This window comes from Podarcis pityusensis (assembly GCF_964106645.2).
Source record: "Podarcis pityusensis genome assembly, chromosome: 9".
NCBI lineage: Eukaryota > Metazoa > Chordata > Lepidosauria > Squamata > Lacertidae > Podarcis > Podarcis pityusensis.
Genome location: NC_138034.1, coordinates 30,389,802 through 30,407,287, shown reverse-complemented (window position 1 = coordinate 30,407,287; position 17,486 = coordinate 30,389,802). Strand labels below are relative to the sequence as shown.

Sequence of the window (17,486 nt, the reverse complement as noted above, 5' to 3'; positions counted from 1 at the left end):
GCTGTTGCTTCACCTGCTCCCGAGCCTCAACACTAAGAATTAGGTGTGGTGGAAAATTAAAATAAAAACCTGCCTATACTCTGCACAAACTCAGGCATTCTTGATTCTTCATACCTGTAGTACGTGACTTGAGTCCTGGCACTGAACTGAAAACAACATGTCTCTTCTAGGCCCAAGTCACTGACACAATGCTGTTGCTTGAGTGCAAATCCAAATGTTATCAAGAATCATAGAGTTGGAAGGGATCATCTAGTCTAACCCCCTGCAGTGCAGGAATAGGAAGCTCTCCCATACAGGGGTCAAACTTGCAACCTTGGCATTATCAGCACCATGCTCTAACCAACCGAGCTATATAGGCTGACATACAGTTGGAAAGGACCTTAATGCACAATGGAAACAAATATGTTGATGCTGAAGATCTGTGCTGTGAACTTACAGCAATAGCTCAAGGACTTCCAAAGTTTATGCCACCACAAGGAGTATTTCTCTTCATATGACAACAAAAATTCCTGGATAATGTGCCTAATGTTTCTGTTGCTCTAAGGGTCCTTCTAAACACTTCCAGTATCAGTGGCATGTGGTAACCGCAGTTTCTGAAAGTGCAAACTTATAAGAACTTACATATGCTCAACAATATTTCAAAACAGACTACTTGATTTGTCAGTTATATCATTTGAACATGCTCAAGCATCAACCCTTGACCTGAAGGAACTGGTGGCCAAATTAGCAAAGGAAAAGGCATGCAAAGTGATATTTTGATGTGCCTAAAATTGAAACTTTTTAGAGACAAGATTATTCAAAAAGATTTGTGTGCTAAAACATCTTCTTCTGCATTTGAGAAAGATAATTTAATTGCAATTTAAATGAAATTTAGCAGTTTCAAGTTTTGTGCTTTTCGCACACACCCCTACAAGGTATCTCTTTTTGAAAATTGAAGATAGAATTATTTTTAGGTAGGATGCAAGTGCTTTGCCTTGCCTAGGGCACAAGATAACCCCGACAGCTGCACTGAACACAATGCATGCCTGAGAGATGGCCACCCAACTTTCTCTAACATCAAGGAATCATTTACAACATTCTGAGGTGCTGTGAAGGAGCCCACCTTGGACCAAAACACCCATATTTCTGGTCTGACTAATGAAAGAGCAAAGTTTCAGCTTGAATGCTTGCTAAAAGCTGAAAAACACTTTTCAGTGGAGTGTGATAAGGGAATTCATGGAAGAAACACATTCAAGCACAGGCAAATAGGCAAGTACTTACAGTAGATGGGCATTAACAACATCAAAGTTTTATAAGCAGTGCACTGAAGGAAAAACTGATATCAGTTTATGTCTACATCTGACAAAGTATCAGTCTTGTGTGGGCATGCATATTGAATATCAAACATGTATACTACATCTGAAGAACATACCGTACTATACTGGTCTGACCACAGCTGGAGAGGACATCATTCTTGAATAGTAGTTAGGAAAAAATGACAGCCACATGTTAAGAAACTGTCCTTCCAAACAGACACACCCCAAATAATATCAAAGTCTGCTGCTGACAAAGAACTGCGAAGAATACTGCCATCTTTATTTGTACTGTGCATTATTAAAAAAATTATTTGCAGAATATTTTCAAGAGCAGAAGAAAAACAAAGAAACAAGCTTAGGTACTAGTTTCTTCTCCCACCTCTAGATTAGAGACTAGAAGCAATAAAGCAGTAAAGTCACCATAAGTGACTCACCAAGTAAAATCTTAGTATTGTATTGTTATGAGTTTGGGGTGTTAAACTGTATGCTGAGACCCACCTGATACCCTCACCTGGTTTAGCTAGCCAGTCATAGCCATTCCCAGGGTGTGGCTGCTGTCACATACCAACAGCTTCTAGGAGCCACAGGGGAGAGCTGAGTGCAGGGTGGGGACCAAAGGTGGACAAACTATCCCAGAAGGAGTATGATATGTTACCCACCAAAAGTACTACCCTCCCCGAACACCCCATACACCCCAAATATACAAGCAATATTCCAAAATATATAGTACATTGTCCAGAGGCCCCATCCAGCCCCCACAAGGACGACACACAACTAGAAGTTTAGTTCTTCATTGGCAAAGCACTAGGGCACAAGAATTACATGCACCACTCCTGCTAAAGAGCTTGCTAGGCACGTCCCTCTTCAGACCTGTGCTCCTATCCAAGAGTTGGAGCAACAGTGTGTCATGCCCCCTTCAGCACATTTAAACCCCCTCCTCTGACATGGTGTGCACAAGTGTGGCATTTGTACGGAGCCCCCGGTCGTTTCACGGACTATTGACCCATACACCACTAATCCGCTGCCACCAACCAGGTTCTCCCCAGTAAATCACAATTATTTTATCCTGTCTCTAACTCTTCTACCTCCCCTCACACAAGAACCAACTGCACTAACTGTCTCTCTATTTCCATCTGTCTTCCAACTGCTTTAACTCCCAACTGCTTTTCCCTTATTGCTTTTTCCCAACTGTCTAAACCTCTGGCTAAGTCTTTTTAAAAACAGGTAGGCTCCGCCTCTGGCTTTTCTATTGGTCTACCTATTAACCCTTTCTCTCCCCCTGTACAGACATTTCCAAAAGAACGGGCACATGCCACAACAAGCAACCAGCAACTTCTCCTGCACTACAGCTACAGCTGCTCCTGAAACTTTAAGCCCTTCCTTGTCCTTGGAGACAGTGGGGGGGGGGGCGATGGAGGAGATTCTAACAGCCCAACTCTCTTTGGGATTGTCTCTTCCACCTCTGCGCCTTCCTGCAACTCTTCCCCCACATTTGAGTCTTTTCTCCCTGCTTCACAGGTGGAACAAAACCACTCAAATTACTGGCTCAATTCTCTGGATCATTCTCCTGCCCTTCTGCCTCCTCTGCACAGCCTTCAGATTCCTGCCTGTTCCTGACATAGAAAAATGCAAAACAACAACAACCAAAAAACACAACAACAACAACAAAAACCCACAAAACAACCAAAACAACCCCCCTCCCAGCTTTTCAGGTTTTTAGTCCAGTATCACAATGACTAAGTTATGTATGTTTAGCCTAGATGGTAGATTTGCTAGCCTAGCCTAGCTCCACTGTAGGTCACTTCTAGTTACTGTAACATCGGCAAGTGAAGGAGTAAGTAGAAACACAGTTAGCGGCTATGTATTTATATATTTGACAGAAAAACAAACTCGTGCAGGGAACCTTAACAAGAAACTAATGAGACATATTTTGCTCACAGATAGTTTCTGTGAAGAATTGCCCAGTTATATCACATGCTGCCTTTGCAAAACAAGACTCTTTAATGAGTGGGTGCACAATAGAAAGGCACATTTCTTTATTACCATTGCAGTTACAGTTTCCATTAGTAATAATGCAAGTTTTATATATGCAGAAGGCGTGGAATTATTCTCCTCATTCTCTGCATATCTTTATTAGCAGCTTTAAAAACAACACAACACTTGGACTTCAAGTGTTTAGACCAGCCTTCACCAGCTTGGTTCCCTCTAGATATTTTGGACTACAAACGCCTACCAGTGAGAGCCAGTGTGGTGTAGTGGTTAAGAATGATAGACTCATAATCTGGGGAACCGGATTTGCGTCTCCGCTCCTCCACATGCAGCTGCTGGGTGACCTTGGGCTAGTCACACTTCTTTGAAGTCTCTCAGCCCCACTCACCTCACAGAGTGTTTGTTGTGGGGGAGGAAGGGAAAGGAGACTGTTAGCCGCTTTGAGACTCCTTCGGGTAGTGATAAAGCGGGATATCAAATCCAAACTCTTCTACCAGCTCCAGCCGTCACTCTCATGCCTCTGTGGGGTTGGCAGTCCAATGCATCTAGAGAGCAGTTGGTTGGCAACGGCTGGTCTTAAGAGAAGGTGAAATGGAAACTGGATGGAGGTCACCAAGAGAATTTTCACTAACTTGGCTTTGGAGAGCTACATTGTGTATATGAATGGATGGGAAACATTTTAGTGCCTCTTCCATGTCAGAGATGTGGACAATAACATTTTCTAGCTTCTCGGATTTCAGCAATATGCCAATGAAGGTGAGAAGGAGACACTGCAGCTGGGTCCCTCCCATCAAGGAGATGAATGAAGGTGCCCAACCCTTTCCCCACAGTTGTAGCCCCTGGGCAATATACAGATATGGTCTTGTCAGAAGCCATCACCTAGCTGATGCTTGGTGGTGTAGATAAGGACCTTCTTAAAGGACTGGTGGGCACTGGAGGCCGATCACATCTGGGGAGTTCTCTGGGGCCAGAGAAAGAGATTTCCCCACTCCTGCTATAGGTTATACTGGATGTTCTTAGTACCATAATGGAAGGCAGGGGGATCCCATGTGATTTAAACTTAGTGAAAAGCAGTATGTAGAGCTTGTAAAATAAAATAAAATAAAAAGGATTTTAAAATGCTGGTTTTAAAAGCTTAGGCTATATTAAAACCAAGGCTATTGATTTTTTCTTTACAAATGCATTGCTATTTCATAATAGCACATTGATAATAGCACATTGATTCCAAATGCTAGAAAATTAAACTCCTCTGAATAATTAAACAGGATGATACTGTTTGGTTAAACATTATAACATTATTCATATTTTGAAGAGGAGAGGAATCCCAAAGGCTCCGTCGACATAAAGTGTTCCTGACCAAGAAAGGGTGGGTGGGAGATATCATCAATAAATCATGCTGCACAGAGCTACAACTATTCCATGTTATTTATCAAAATCTATTCTCATCTGAGTGAACTGTAAAACTGAAATACTGCAAAAGGCAAATTACAAGGCTCTCAATGCAGCTGCAATATATATTTTCTTCTTTTGTTTTAATTTATTCCTCAAAGTGAAACAGGATGGTTTAGATCAATAGCCTCCAGATGAGAGATGTAAAACTTCTAGAAAATTTGAGGCCATGGGAATGAAAACCCTTTCATTTTGCTTGTGTATGTGTGTGTAGGAAAAAGCAGAAATTATATATGCTTCCTTTTTTCATTGTAGAGATGGGCAAGCTCTCCTCAGTTTTGGATTAATTTAGAAGTGATACAAGTTATTAAAGAAAAAAATCAGCAAGAACTCTGAGACAATCCAAAGCTTAAATAATCATCCCATCCCATTTTTGCCAGACCTACCAATCACTCAAACAGCTTCCCTCACAGCCCCCAAACACAATGCCCCTTTCTCTTTATTTTCCAGTGAAGCACTGACATAAACAACAGTAGCACATGGAGACAATGAAGGGATGGAGGTCTTCTCCTTTCTCCTCTCTCTCTTCACCACTAGGGTGTGCTGTGGAACAGCATGCCAGGAAGAAAGTCTAGGTGGCCCTTTGGACTGGTAATTTACTCAGTAGCTACTGCAATGTGAAGACTATTAAGTTTCAAGGGCCACTGTGCCCTTCATCCACAGCATGCCAGAGCACAGAAGCAGGGAGGAGAACATCTCCCTTACCCTCATGTCCTGCTGTTGCTCCTGTTGCCACAAATTTAGTAAAGGAGAGTGGGAGTTTGTTTGAGAGGTGCTGGCAAGAAGGATGTTGACCACTCTTTTGGAGTCAGATTTTAGTCTGAGCTGGAGAAGAATTGAAGGGCTTGAAGAAGATTATTTCTCCATTCAGGAGAGCTTTTGCAGTCTCCAAAATTATCATCTGAGGCTGAGCTTGGAGAAGGTTGCTGGCATCTTGTAATCATTTACCAAAGGTGTCATGGACTTAGAAGATGCTCAAACTCAGGACGAAAGAGAGAAATGTGCAAAGGCACGTTTCGCAAACCCTCACCATGATCAACTCCCACCCAGAAACGCATGTCTCCACTGTGGAAGGATGTGCGGATCCAGAATTGGCCTCCACAGTCACTTACGGACTCACTGTTAAGTCTGTGTTCATGGAAGACCATCTAACTTGGCTATGAGTGATCACCAAAGAAGAAGAAGAAGAAATCATTTGTGAGGAGAAAGCTACATGATCAATTTGTGATCAGCACACAAATGGCTCAGTCTGTCAACAGCATCTCATCTCTCTGGATGGACTTAAAATTGACCTTTCCCTGGCCAATTTGTGCACATTTGCTCTGATTTCTGACATGCTACCACATTCTATGCAAAACAGAATCAGGTGATGATTAGTATCATGTTCCGGAATCAATGGGGGAAAGGTGGGGCACTTGCTAGACCTATCAAGAGCCCCATCAATGCATCCCAATGTCATAGTTGTGATGAGTTGTAGCCAAGTAGTCTCTGCAAATGTTACAACACATTTTTTCATAGAGCTACTCTTGCAGAACAGATGAAAAATGCAGGGGATATTGGATCTTCTAACAAAAAACAAGATGGTTGAATAATTCTGTTGATTTTTGCAACCCCTGCACTGAATGAAATTTAAGGAGCTGATTCTTACCATTAAAGAGCCCTTGTGTATCTTAAGAATATCTCCTTCTGTAAAATCCCATCCACCCACCTATCCATCCATAAAGATCTAGTGAAGGAGCTCTTTTCATATCCCATTTATGCTGGAGATAAAATTTGTGCAAGGGCAGCATCTTGTCCATAGTGATCCCAACCCTTTGGAACCAATTGACTTACCATCAGAATAAGACTAACCTTAAAATTATAATGAAGCAGCAGTGATGCCTTCTGTTATTGGAAGACTTTCTAATACTGTACACTTCATTTTTATGACCCATGGCTAGTTAGTAGCTTTCTGAAAATATGGCTGACTTATAATTCCTTATGACACTTAAATGACTGTTGAGTTTTTAAACTCTTATTTTATTACTTTGTAAGTGACTTAGAGAAGTGATGATGTATTTCAGTTATCGATAACTGAAATGTGGGGCATAACAGTTTTAAATTAAACTCTGTCTTGAATACATTGGAGGCCCACCAAACTCAATAATGTTCAAAGACAATTCAATAGAAAGATAAATCACGCTCCAATGGACGGTGGAATTAGTGAGGAATGCATGTTATAATATCTTTACTTCACTCTTCAAGGTGAAGTTTAGCCCAGTAAAACCAGCAATCATTACTATTTGGAAACTTGCATTAATACAGGAGTTAACACTTATTTTCTCTGTTAAGTTAGTGCATATATGTGTTAGGGGGAATATAAATTGGGTAGTTAATGTGCATAACAACTGGCCATTGTGCACCTTTACCAGGCCTCATAGAAAACGTGTAGATAATTTGTCTATGAAGAGGGAATTGTGCAAATTTCCAGGTCAAAATAAATAATTTCCAGCCAGAGCTGGCCTACAAATGAGCTGGGGTGAAGCAGCTGCCTCAAGTTGCTGAGATGCAAAAGGTAGCATTTCCTACTCTACCCCATTGCTTCAACCACTGGTGGAGAAGCTCTGCTTTGTTGCTGATCTGCAGCACCAAAGCTTTCTGGAACGCTCCCCCCCCCCCATTTGCCAAGCTTTGGCAAGAGTGGAGTGTTCCGGATGCCCTTGCAGAATTACCACCACCACCCAGCAGAAAATACTTTGCAAGGACCTTTCCCTGAGGGGTGGGCAGCCACTCCTGGCACCAACAGGCTCCTGAGAGCATGTATATATTGCCCTAATATTGTACATTCTTCTGTCATTACGCATAATCTTTAATAGGCATATTCTCCATAAGACCTAGTGAAACTGCACATTGGCCAGTTATTTTGCACATTAACTGTTAAACTTACATTGCCCTTAAAATATTTATCTGAGGGTTATTTTTTTTAAAAGCAAATAACGTTGTCTTATACAGTGGTACCTCAGGTTACATACGCTTCAGGTTACAGACTCCGCTAACCCAGAAATAGTACCTCGGGTTAAGAACTTTGCTTCAGGATGAGAACAGAAATCGTGCTCCGGTGGCGCGGCGGCAGCAGGAGGCCCCATTAGCTAAAGTGGTGTTTAAGGTTAAGAACAGTTTCAGGTTAAGAACAGACCTCTGGAACAAATTAAGTACTTAACCCGAGGTACCACTGTACATGGAAACATACGGTACATTTAATTACTCATAATCTGAACTGTGGGCCAATCATACAATTATCAAACATGCACATCATGTAACCCTCTTACCAATCCAATAATTATTAAATAATCATATTGACTTAGCTAATAGCATGTACTTGATTCTTTGGACATTGTGTATATTAGTAAATGTTCTCTATCTGTTAAAAAGATTTATATTGCCTTTCATCGATACAAGAACCAGTGTGGGGAACAATATATATTTTAAAAACCTATAAAAGATGCCAGTAAAACTAAAGTCCACTTCTTAAAACACCAGTAAAAGAAGACAATTTTAAAAGGGTTGACAGAGGTGAAGGCTAAATTAGATATATCTTTATGTATTGAAGTGAGATAGCATTCCACAAATGGGGTGCCATGATGAAATGAGCCTCTCTTGACAGTGGAATTCAAAAAAGAGTCCCCTTTGCTGCTCTTAAAGCATTGACAGGCTGGTAATAGTGAGGAGCCCTTTTCAGGTATTTATGACAAGGGTGAGAAACTGCATCTGGATGGAGACCAGATCATTCCAGATCATTATCTCTCTCACCACCCATATGCCAAGTTGGACAGGTGTGCAAGTCTGACAACTGGGCGAGTTAGACAAGTGTGCAGGTGACCCCTTTTTTGCTTGCATGGTTTGAATCAAATTGTGAGGGCAAAGGCATTACCCATGGTCTTGGAAAGCCCCATGGAAGCCCCACCTCCAATCAGCTGAACAGCAGTGCTTGCAACCCTCATTTTGACTGAGTTGGCTTGGTTGAAATGGCCTTGTCAGCACATGGGAAGGCCTGGTGAGCCTAATCAGACCTTCAGGCTAGAGCTTGCACACCCTGATATGGGGCTTTAAAAGTAAGCAGCAGCATCTAGTATGGCACAGTTTACTGCATCCTCATGCCTTGCTTCATAATTTCACTTTCCCATAGGGAAATTAGTATTATTTTGGAGGAGTTTGCACATTCTTTGATTGCTTTTCCATGCACAAGTCCATGTAGTACTCAATATCTAGAGTCATCAATATCTAAAGTCCTTAATATCTAAAGCTGAAGTCCAAGGGATCAAAACTGACACTAACCTTTGTATTTTTCTTTACTAACTGGTTTGTGGTTTGGAATTCTAGTGACATGTGTTGTAAAGAATAACAATATTATTTCCAGAGTGACTCACCTCTATTTGTAGAGCAAGTCAGTTAGCTTGGAGCATATTAAGAATGGTTAATAATAGGAAAATGAGTTTAGCACAGCATGAGGTGTGAAATGTAAATAGAAATCCAAGCATCATTTTAATTTGGTTGTCTTATAAACTGCCAAGTCCCATGATAGTTTCCAGCCTTGGCTTTTTCTTCATCTGAAAAATGAACTATTTCACTTAGACTTTCCTATGGGCAAGCCGATAATGTGCGTTAAGTCCATGTGTGCAGAATGTGGAATGTAGACAATCAACAAGGTCTTATGTACCATAGAGCAATCACATAGCCACTCTGTAATGTGTCAAAGTCTGAATGGAGCCGTTCAATTTCTAGTTTGGGCATGGCAGTCCCATTGCTCCCATGACTTCAAGAAGAGAGTTTAAGCTAAGTTGATTTTCACTGACTTGGCTAAGATGAAGTCATCTGAAATCTGCAGCTTTGGTCACATTTAGTAATTTTATTATTAGGTTTAAACCTTTCTGTACTGGACATTCAAAATTCAATAGAATAATATATATATATATATATATATATATATATATATATATATATATATTCACAAAACCATTTAGAAGCCTGTACTGTGCTTCTAAATGAAGCATAGGCAGGAGCAAGATGAGGGGAACCATTTTAATTCCTTTTTGAATGCTTTGTAGGTTGCTACCTTTGTGGCCATCAGAATTCCCCTTGCTAACGCAACAACATGACCAATGGCATTATGCTGGTAACAGACATATTCCTGACAGTTGTACAAGTGTAGCAATCGACTGTTTGCATGGGCATTGGAGAAAAGATGGTGGGATAAACTAGTACAGGAGATGACACATCTGTGATGCACCATAACAGAGACCTTGCCTGGTCACCTGGCTCTATGCAATTCTACATGCCAGTTGTATCAGGGTAAGCCATGCTAATGGGATTTAAATGGACAGGCAGCATAGTAGGCCAGAATTGCTTCACACAGAATGCCTCTGAAGCTATGTCCTAACAAGCCTCTGTGTGCACTTCTGCAGCTACTCATATCTATACATCAGAGTGTGAAAGGGGAAAAATCAAAGGAGATAACAAAATACTGGTTTTCCAAAAGCAGAACAATCCAACTACTATTTCTTTTGATATGAGATATTGTTAGACCAATTTCTGAAATGTATAAGGAAACCTTAGCTGACAAAGAATTTGAAGCCCTGACCAAGATTTGTGAAGAAAATGAATAGAATGTGAAAACGAGCATAAAGATTCGTGACAGATTAATTGTACCAATCCTTAGCTTTCTTAATCGTAAAGTAGTGGCAGTAGCAGACAGCTATATAGGAAATACTAAACAATGAACTAAAAGAATAATGGCCTATATCATGTTTTTCCTGTAAAAAACATAGTCAAATAATATGAAAACAGGACAATCTTTGCTTCAGTTTTCAGATTCCCCCCCCCAACAAAAGCATTAACACTATTAATGGGAAGTATTTGATGGCACAACCTTCCCCTATATTGAACTTTTGGAATTAACTTTTTATTTCTGGCTGAAAACCTACTTTAAATGCATCTGCAAAGTGTGAAGGCCATAGAAATCAAATACTTCCCCTTAATAGTCTTAATGCTTTTGAAGACCTTAGAATGGGTCAAAACATTAAAACAAGAACAATAATAAAACCATAACACAACCACAACCATCCTCCAACTATCTGTAAACATAATAATACACAAGCCAGACATGCAGAGCTGTTTTCGGGGGGGGGGGGGGGACAACAACTAAAAAACAGAGAAGGAGTCCTTCAGGTAACCAAGTCCTAAACTGCTCAGGAATTTATATGTCAAAACAAAAAACTTGAATCAGGCTTGGTAGCAAATAAGCATCCAGGATATGTCTTTTCAGACTGGTGTTACATGGCATTACATCTATCAGGTCCATCAAGATCCTGGTATCTGTATTTTGCACTCTCAGCAATCTCCATATAGTATTCAGGGGCAGCTGACATAGAGCACATTGTAGCAGTCTAGATGTGAAGTTACAAAGTAGAACATAGATTATTGTCGCCTGGCTATATCTATTGAGCCATAGCTGAAAACAGGTCCTCTGACCCTTATACTTCTAGCAACAAGGTAGAATCACCTCTAGATTATGTGCAAATGCAGATTTAGGACAATGTGACTGGTTCCCCAACACAGGGTGCAGGGGCCAAAGAGGTGTCTTCTGGCTCCTTCCCAAAGTCTAAGCTAGTGCTTGTCTGGCTTTGGAAAGAAGACAGGAGAACTTTAGGACTCTGCCAGAGCCTTGTGCCTCCTTCCCAAAGCCCAGCATCCCCTTTGGAAAGGCGGCTTTGGCCCAAATTTTAGCCTCACATAGGGTGCCATATTACCAAGGTCCCCACCCCTGTTATGCACCTGGTCCTTTAGGTGCAATGCAGGCCCATTTAGAACATACCTATTTCCTGCCTACCTCTTGCTGTTCTAGCTTCTGGCTTAGCTGCATGAAGCCTTCGCAGGGCAGCGGGGAGCCTTCATCCCGCTCCCCTGCGGAGGCTTCACGGGCTATCCCAGAAGCCAGAACAGCTAGAGGGAGCGCTGCGCAAAGCCTCCTGAGCAAAGAGGGAGGAGCGCTCCCTCTTCGCTCAGGAGGCTTCTTATTTCTTGTTTTCCTCCCCTAAAAACTAGGTGCGTCTTATGGTCGGGTGCGTCTTATAGAGCGGAAAATACGGTGTATGTTTATTAAAGTTTTATATATGTTTCAGAATTCAAAAGAAATAACAAAGAAAATTAGAGATGCAAAAATATGCCCCATTGAGTCACAATAAGCTGTTTAGCCTAGAGCAGGGTTTCTCAAACTTAGGTCTCCAGTTGTTGTTGGACTACAACTCCCATCATCCCTGACCACTTGTCCTGCTAGGTAAGGATGATGGGAACTGCTGTCCCAAAACAGCTGGAGACCCAAGTTTGGGAAACCTATCCTAGAGCAACAATGGGGAACCTGAGACCTTCTAATCAGCCCCAGCCAGCCTAGCCCAGTCCAGCTACATCTGGAAGGCTGCAGGTTTCCTATTCCTGATGTAGTTCGGAGCCCAATATACATTCATTTTGAGATTTGGTTCCTATTCCTGAAATAGTAACCTTCCGAGCATGAACTATATATGACCTACCTTAATGTCTTCCCAGTGTGAGGCAGCCTTCGCCAACCTGATGCTCTTCAGATGTTTTGGACTACAACTCCCATCAGTGTTGGCCATCATAGCCAATGGTCAGGTATAATGGGAGCTGTAGCTCAAAACATCTGGAGGGTAATAGGATGACAAAGACTGGTTGAGGTGTGTGTGTGTGTGTGCAAGCTCCCATGTTCCCTATTTCGTTAAATAATCTAAATGTGATACTTTGGTATCAACATCAGTGCTTTTTATTGCTCAGTATTCTCACTCATGGGAAAAAGGAACACAAAGCACTATCCTGGGCATGTTGCCATGCTTCTTATAGTAACTATTTCTAATTATGTTTATACAAGTATATTTATACAACATTTATAAAATCTTGCAGTGTGGAGTGCTCCAGTTCATGAGTTCAGCTAGCCAACCATGTTGTCTTCTAGGCTACTCCATTCCATTCCCTGTTCCAACATTTAGCATTCCATTACTACCGAGCATTCACAGTCCTCATTTGACTGTTTAGTCCCCCAACCCCAATATTTTTTGGTAGTTCTGCAAACCTTGGGGACCCCTGGGCGTACAGATACTGCTCTCTTGTTTTTTCAGTGGCCTTGAATTGGCTACAGTCTTTTCAACACCCATCAGATGAGTTTGCTATTAGAGTTTGTGATATGCCAGAAATTTCCATCCACATAATTTCTCTCAGTCTCACTTCACTCTGGGCGTTGTAGTCTTAAAACTGCACAAACTCCTTCTCTTTCCATCTCATCCCGTGTCTGTCCTCTGTCTTTTATTTTGTTCTATAAAACCTTTAATTATCGTAGGATGAACACATAGTGAATCCAAAGCAGTGAGAATATAACTCATGCTTTGTATGGTTTGGTAAACAGTAGTCTTATATTTCACACAGGGATGTATTTAAAAGACTATTTCACCACACAGAATACTGCAGCAAAAAAGTCTGCTTCTGGAGATTTTTCACATAATACATATTCTGGTGAATTTCTTGTAAGAATGGTTGGATGGAACATACACCTCCAAGTGAAAATTAGTTCTAACTTTAAATTATAGGATGATAGCTCTTATATTCTACGCTCCTACGTTATTGCTCAACACACCCACTCGCTCCATTTCCCTGTTGTGACTCAAGAACAGATCCCTCCAACTAGAGGTCACTCTCACTTGTCACAAACACTTTTATATGCGTCATTACCTCTCAACTATTGTCTGAGATTATTTCTCTCTCACTCAGATAGGGGGCTGAAGCATTGTGGCATCTATGTATAAAAAAAGCAAAATGTACTCTTCTCATTATTGTTGACTTTTTTAAAAAAAATATGAAAGTATATTACCTCTAAGTTTTGGCACATTTGTGAAATTTTATCCAAAATTAGAAATACATTTTCCACAAAAAGATCAGAGGTATTGTCTACCTCTTCAGCATATACAGGTCTGCTGGTCCCTACGTATTGGACATGAAATGGGGTGATGTTAGGCACATTTGACTAATTTTGAGACTACTGCCTCTACTCTCCAAACAAGTGGGGCACATGGCAACAAAGCAGGTGAGGAGTGTTTCTGTTCTAGGTTCAAGCCATAACATCTCCCTCTCTCCAGTTGTTCTTTTCCCTTCCAACAAGCAGTTAACATTCCATGCCCAGTGAGCATGCTCAATTGTCATTGAGATGGTATGCCTCTCTCCATTTTGGGGTTTTCCTTGGGCTGGGTGAGGGTTTTTTTTTCTACGGGGGAACAAGCTGGGCATGATCTCAGTCCTATTATATTCTTAATTTTTCAGCTGATGCCTACAGACAGTTCTGTCTCCAGTACCTGAGGCATTAAGTAACTTCTCAGTGTGATCGAAGAAGTGACTTACTCAAATAGGTAGACAAATACAAATATCTTGTTCTATTCCAGGCATCCCACTCTGTTGTCCCCCACCCCAGTTGTATGGTTATCCCCCTCTCATCCATTCAACATTCTATCCCCCACAAAACTAAATATTGTCAATCCCAGAACCTCTCCCATTCTCTTAGAATGGCAATGGCGCCCACCAGAGAAGTGCTAGAACTGAGTTCCTGTGAGTTCCCCCTGAAAAAAGCCCTGCCTGGGTGTATCTCTGGGTTCTGCAAGTATTCCGTCTTGTGCACCAATGGTTCACATAAGCACAAATGTGGGAAGACTCAGATTACTATTAGCATATAGACTAGTACCTCACTTTTTAATAGTATACCAGGAATTCTCTCACTCTAAGAAAAATCAGGTGCACCTACGTCCCATTGAAGTAAGTGGATTTTAAGCGTATGCACTTTTTATTTCAAGAGATTTATATACATTTCTTGCTGCTTCCTAATAGTTTTTGTCATACATTAAAAAACACATCTGCTTTAGTAAAATAAAATTAACAGCTAAAGCTGAAATATGTGGCTTGTAAATAACATGCCAATGACATATCTAGTAGGGCTCATTTCATTTCCCCCTCTAGCTCTGCATGTCCTCACAATGTTGTGCACTTTCCCCATAACCTGATTAGGAGTTCCTCCCTTTGACCCTCTCACCCTTCCTAGTACCATCATAGCTATTATCTTTTAACCAGAGCTTGATCATTTTACCAGTCTGCGAAAGTGAAATTAAATGAGTCCATCCTGGCTGGTGGTCAACTGAAGATATAACCCAATAACCTCTGGAGTCAATATGAACTTGAAATTAGTTGGGGGTGCAAGGCTTCAAGTATAATTGCCCTGTTGACTTCTGCTTCTCAGAAATGCACCTAGCATAGTACCACTGAATAAAAATAGTTTAAAGAGCGCTTTGTAATACCCTTTCACTAAGTTGAGAATGGAGGCTCAGTTACTTGTTTTGTACATGAGCCCTTCAAAAAAACAAGATTCATCTTACCAGCCATGCCATAAAATAATCACCAGATCTACTTCATACCATTCCCTTCCATTAATGTTATAACCATCGTGACATTGAGGCACAACCTAAAGAAATTAGTTTTGCATTTCATAATGCAGATTAGCAGCTTAAGACCATGCAGACAAACATGCAGAAGCCTCAGGTGATACTTGCTAATTTCAGGGGTCCCTCCATGTTTTTGTAGCACAGCTCATGAATATTTGTATGTGAAAAAGAATTTCATTTACACAATAGTTTTCTTCCTGCATGTTTTTTTATTTGACTATGAATATGTGCATAATATTTCAACATCTAATGCATGTTTGTCATGTATGCTGTATGAAAAGTTCTTCAGATAAAAACATGAATAGCCTAATATTTATGTTATCTGGCATGCTTTTCTTCACAATAGCTGGATATCACTGTTGTGAATTTTATTTTTATCATGACGGGTTATATATATATAGCTTGGATACTCCTTTAAGTCCTCACTTAGTTCTAGTTTTTATGGTTAGGTACTTGAGTTGGATTTTAAATAAGTTAAAATTATTAGATTTAAGCCAATTTTGATGCATTTTATTTTAATAAAACTAAACTGGCTTAAATTCAAACATGTAAACTGAACTGTGGAATGGGCTATAATCATTATTTTTAGGGTTCTGTGTGAAATATCCCAAGTGAGAGTGGGGCAACCCACTAAAATACACATTTGAATATCTGGCACAGAGAGTACACAGTGTAGTTTGGGGAAAACAATCCAATATCAAATTCTTTCTTTTCTTTGTGAAGCTGGCAGCTATTGGGACCTGGGATTGGCTCTTAGGGATTAATTGTCATATATTTATTTCAGTATGAAAGAATAACAGAGAGATTTCTAGTTCTGAATAAACACTCTACATTTCAAATATTGCTCAGTAATATTCTGTGCTTCGTAACAGAATAGCGGACAAAACAGGATACAGAACTCCAGGAGAACCAAACTTGGGGAGGGGGAGGCGAGATTTAAACGTCAGGCACAGGAGTACAAAACAAAAATGGCATGGGATGCAAGAGACTATTGCACAACAGTATCAGAATGTCCACATAAATCTCGCTTGCTAGTCGACGTCTGTGGGGGCATTACGAGTGGAAGAGGCATTTTCCACAGCTCCGTCCATGAGTCCCGTTGCCTCTGCCGCGCAATCACACCAAGTAAGGCACATCTGGGAGATCTAGCGGAGACTCACCTGAGCAGCACCGCAGCTTCCCACAGATAGAATCCCGAGACAGCTGCACGCAGGTATCTAATCCGGGCCATGATATGGTGAGGAATTCACAACCTCCTCCCAAGCGAACGTGTCCGAGTCATGAGGGAATCCAGGAGGCAAAGCGGAGGAAGGGAGAGTTCAGCTTGAGAGCTCTTGGAGAGGCTGCCGAGTGTTCAGCACCTCGGAGAGCTCCCCGGCACCCTCCAGCACCTGTAAATCCAATCGCGCGAGGACGCCCCTGCCCCGAGTCGTCTATTCTCCAGCGCCTGGGACTTCGGGCATTTTGGGGTGGTTGTTGTTGGCAACCAGCTCGCCAAGGGTTGCGCTGTGCATTTAAAGAGAGAGGCTGATCCCAGGGGGAAAGACCAGGCAGCCGAGCAGAGGCATCGGGAGAAGCGAAGCAGCGGCAGGGAAGACCTACTTTCCGCCTTCGCTTCCTCCGGTCCTTCCTTCTCCGGCCAGAAGCCAGCTCGCCACATTCCTGAACACTGGGAATGCCAGGGCTCGGGAGGGGAGGAGAGGGGAGGGGGAGGGGGCGGAGACGGAATCAAAGCAACGGACTTTCCTCAGCCAGTCAGGGGAGCTCCCAGGACGACGGAGCAGATAGGCAGAGCTGCCTCGCGAAGACGCAGAAAGGGGCGCTCGGTGGGAGCGCGTTTGCACAGAAGCACGGGGATTGACGAGGGATCCTCTAGGCAAAGATGGTGTGGAGAAGGACGGAGGAAAGGATTCCCAACCGCCTCAAGGAGGAGGAGGAGGAGGAGGAGGAGGAGGAGGGAGATGAGGGGAAGTGTTGTTTGGGAAGGGGATTGCTCCTTACTGTTGCGGAAAGACAAGAAAGACCTTGCCCGAAGGGACACGTGTCCCCTTAGTGCTTTGTCTCTTCATGACGGGAAAGTTTATGTTGTGCAATGGTGTTGTGGAAGCAGTGGGGTCTCTCTCTCTCTCTCTCTCTCTCTCTCTCTCTCTCTCTCTGTGTGTGTGTGTGTGTGTGTAAACATCTGGAACAAATGTGGTGAGGTTGTCATGATTCTCCGGGTCGAAGATGT

General features: G+C 41.8%; 1 protein-coding gene across 2 annotated transcripts in view; it reads right to left on the bottom strand.

Annotated features, from left to right (window-relative positions):
- GLRA3 (glycine receptor alpha 3) overlaps positions 1–17,121 on the bottom strand; it is a 70,038-nt gene extending 52,917 nt beyond the window's left edge. Inside the window, exon 1 of one of the 2 annotated variants that reach the window (XM_081022201.1) lies at positions 16,417–17,121. In XM_081022201.1, coding sequence (XP_080878327.1) covers positions 16,417–16,487 — 71 coding nt within the window. In that variant the 5' untranslated portion in view covers positions 16,488–17,121. The remainder of the gene's footprint in view (positions 1–16,416) is intronic. The other variant, XM_081022200.1, reaches the window with a different exon arrangement.
- Between the last annotated feature and the right edge of the window lie 365 nt (positions 17,122–17,486).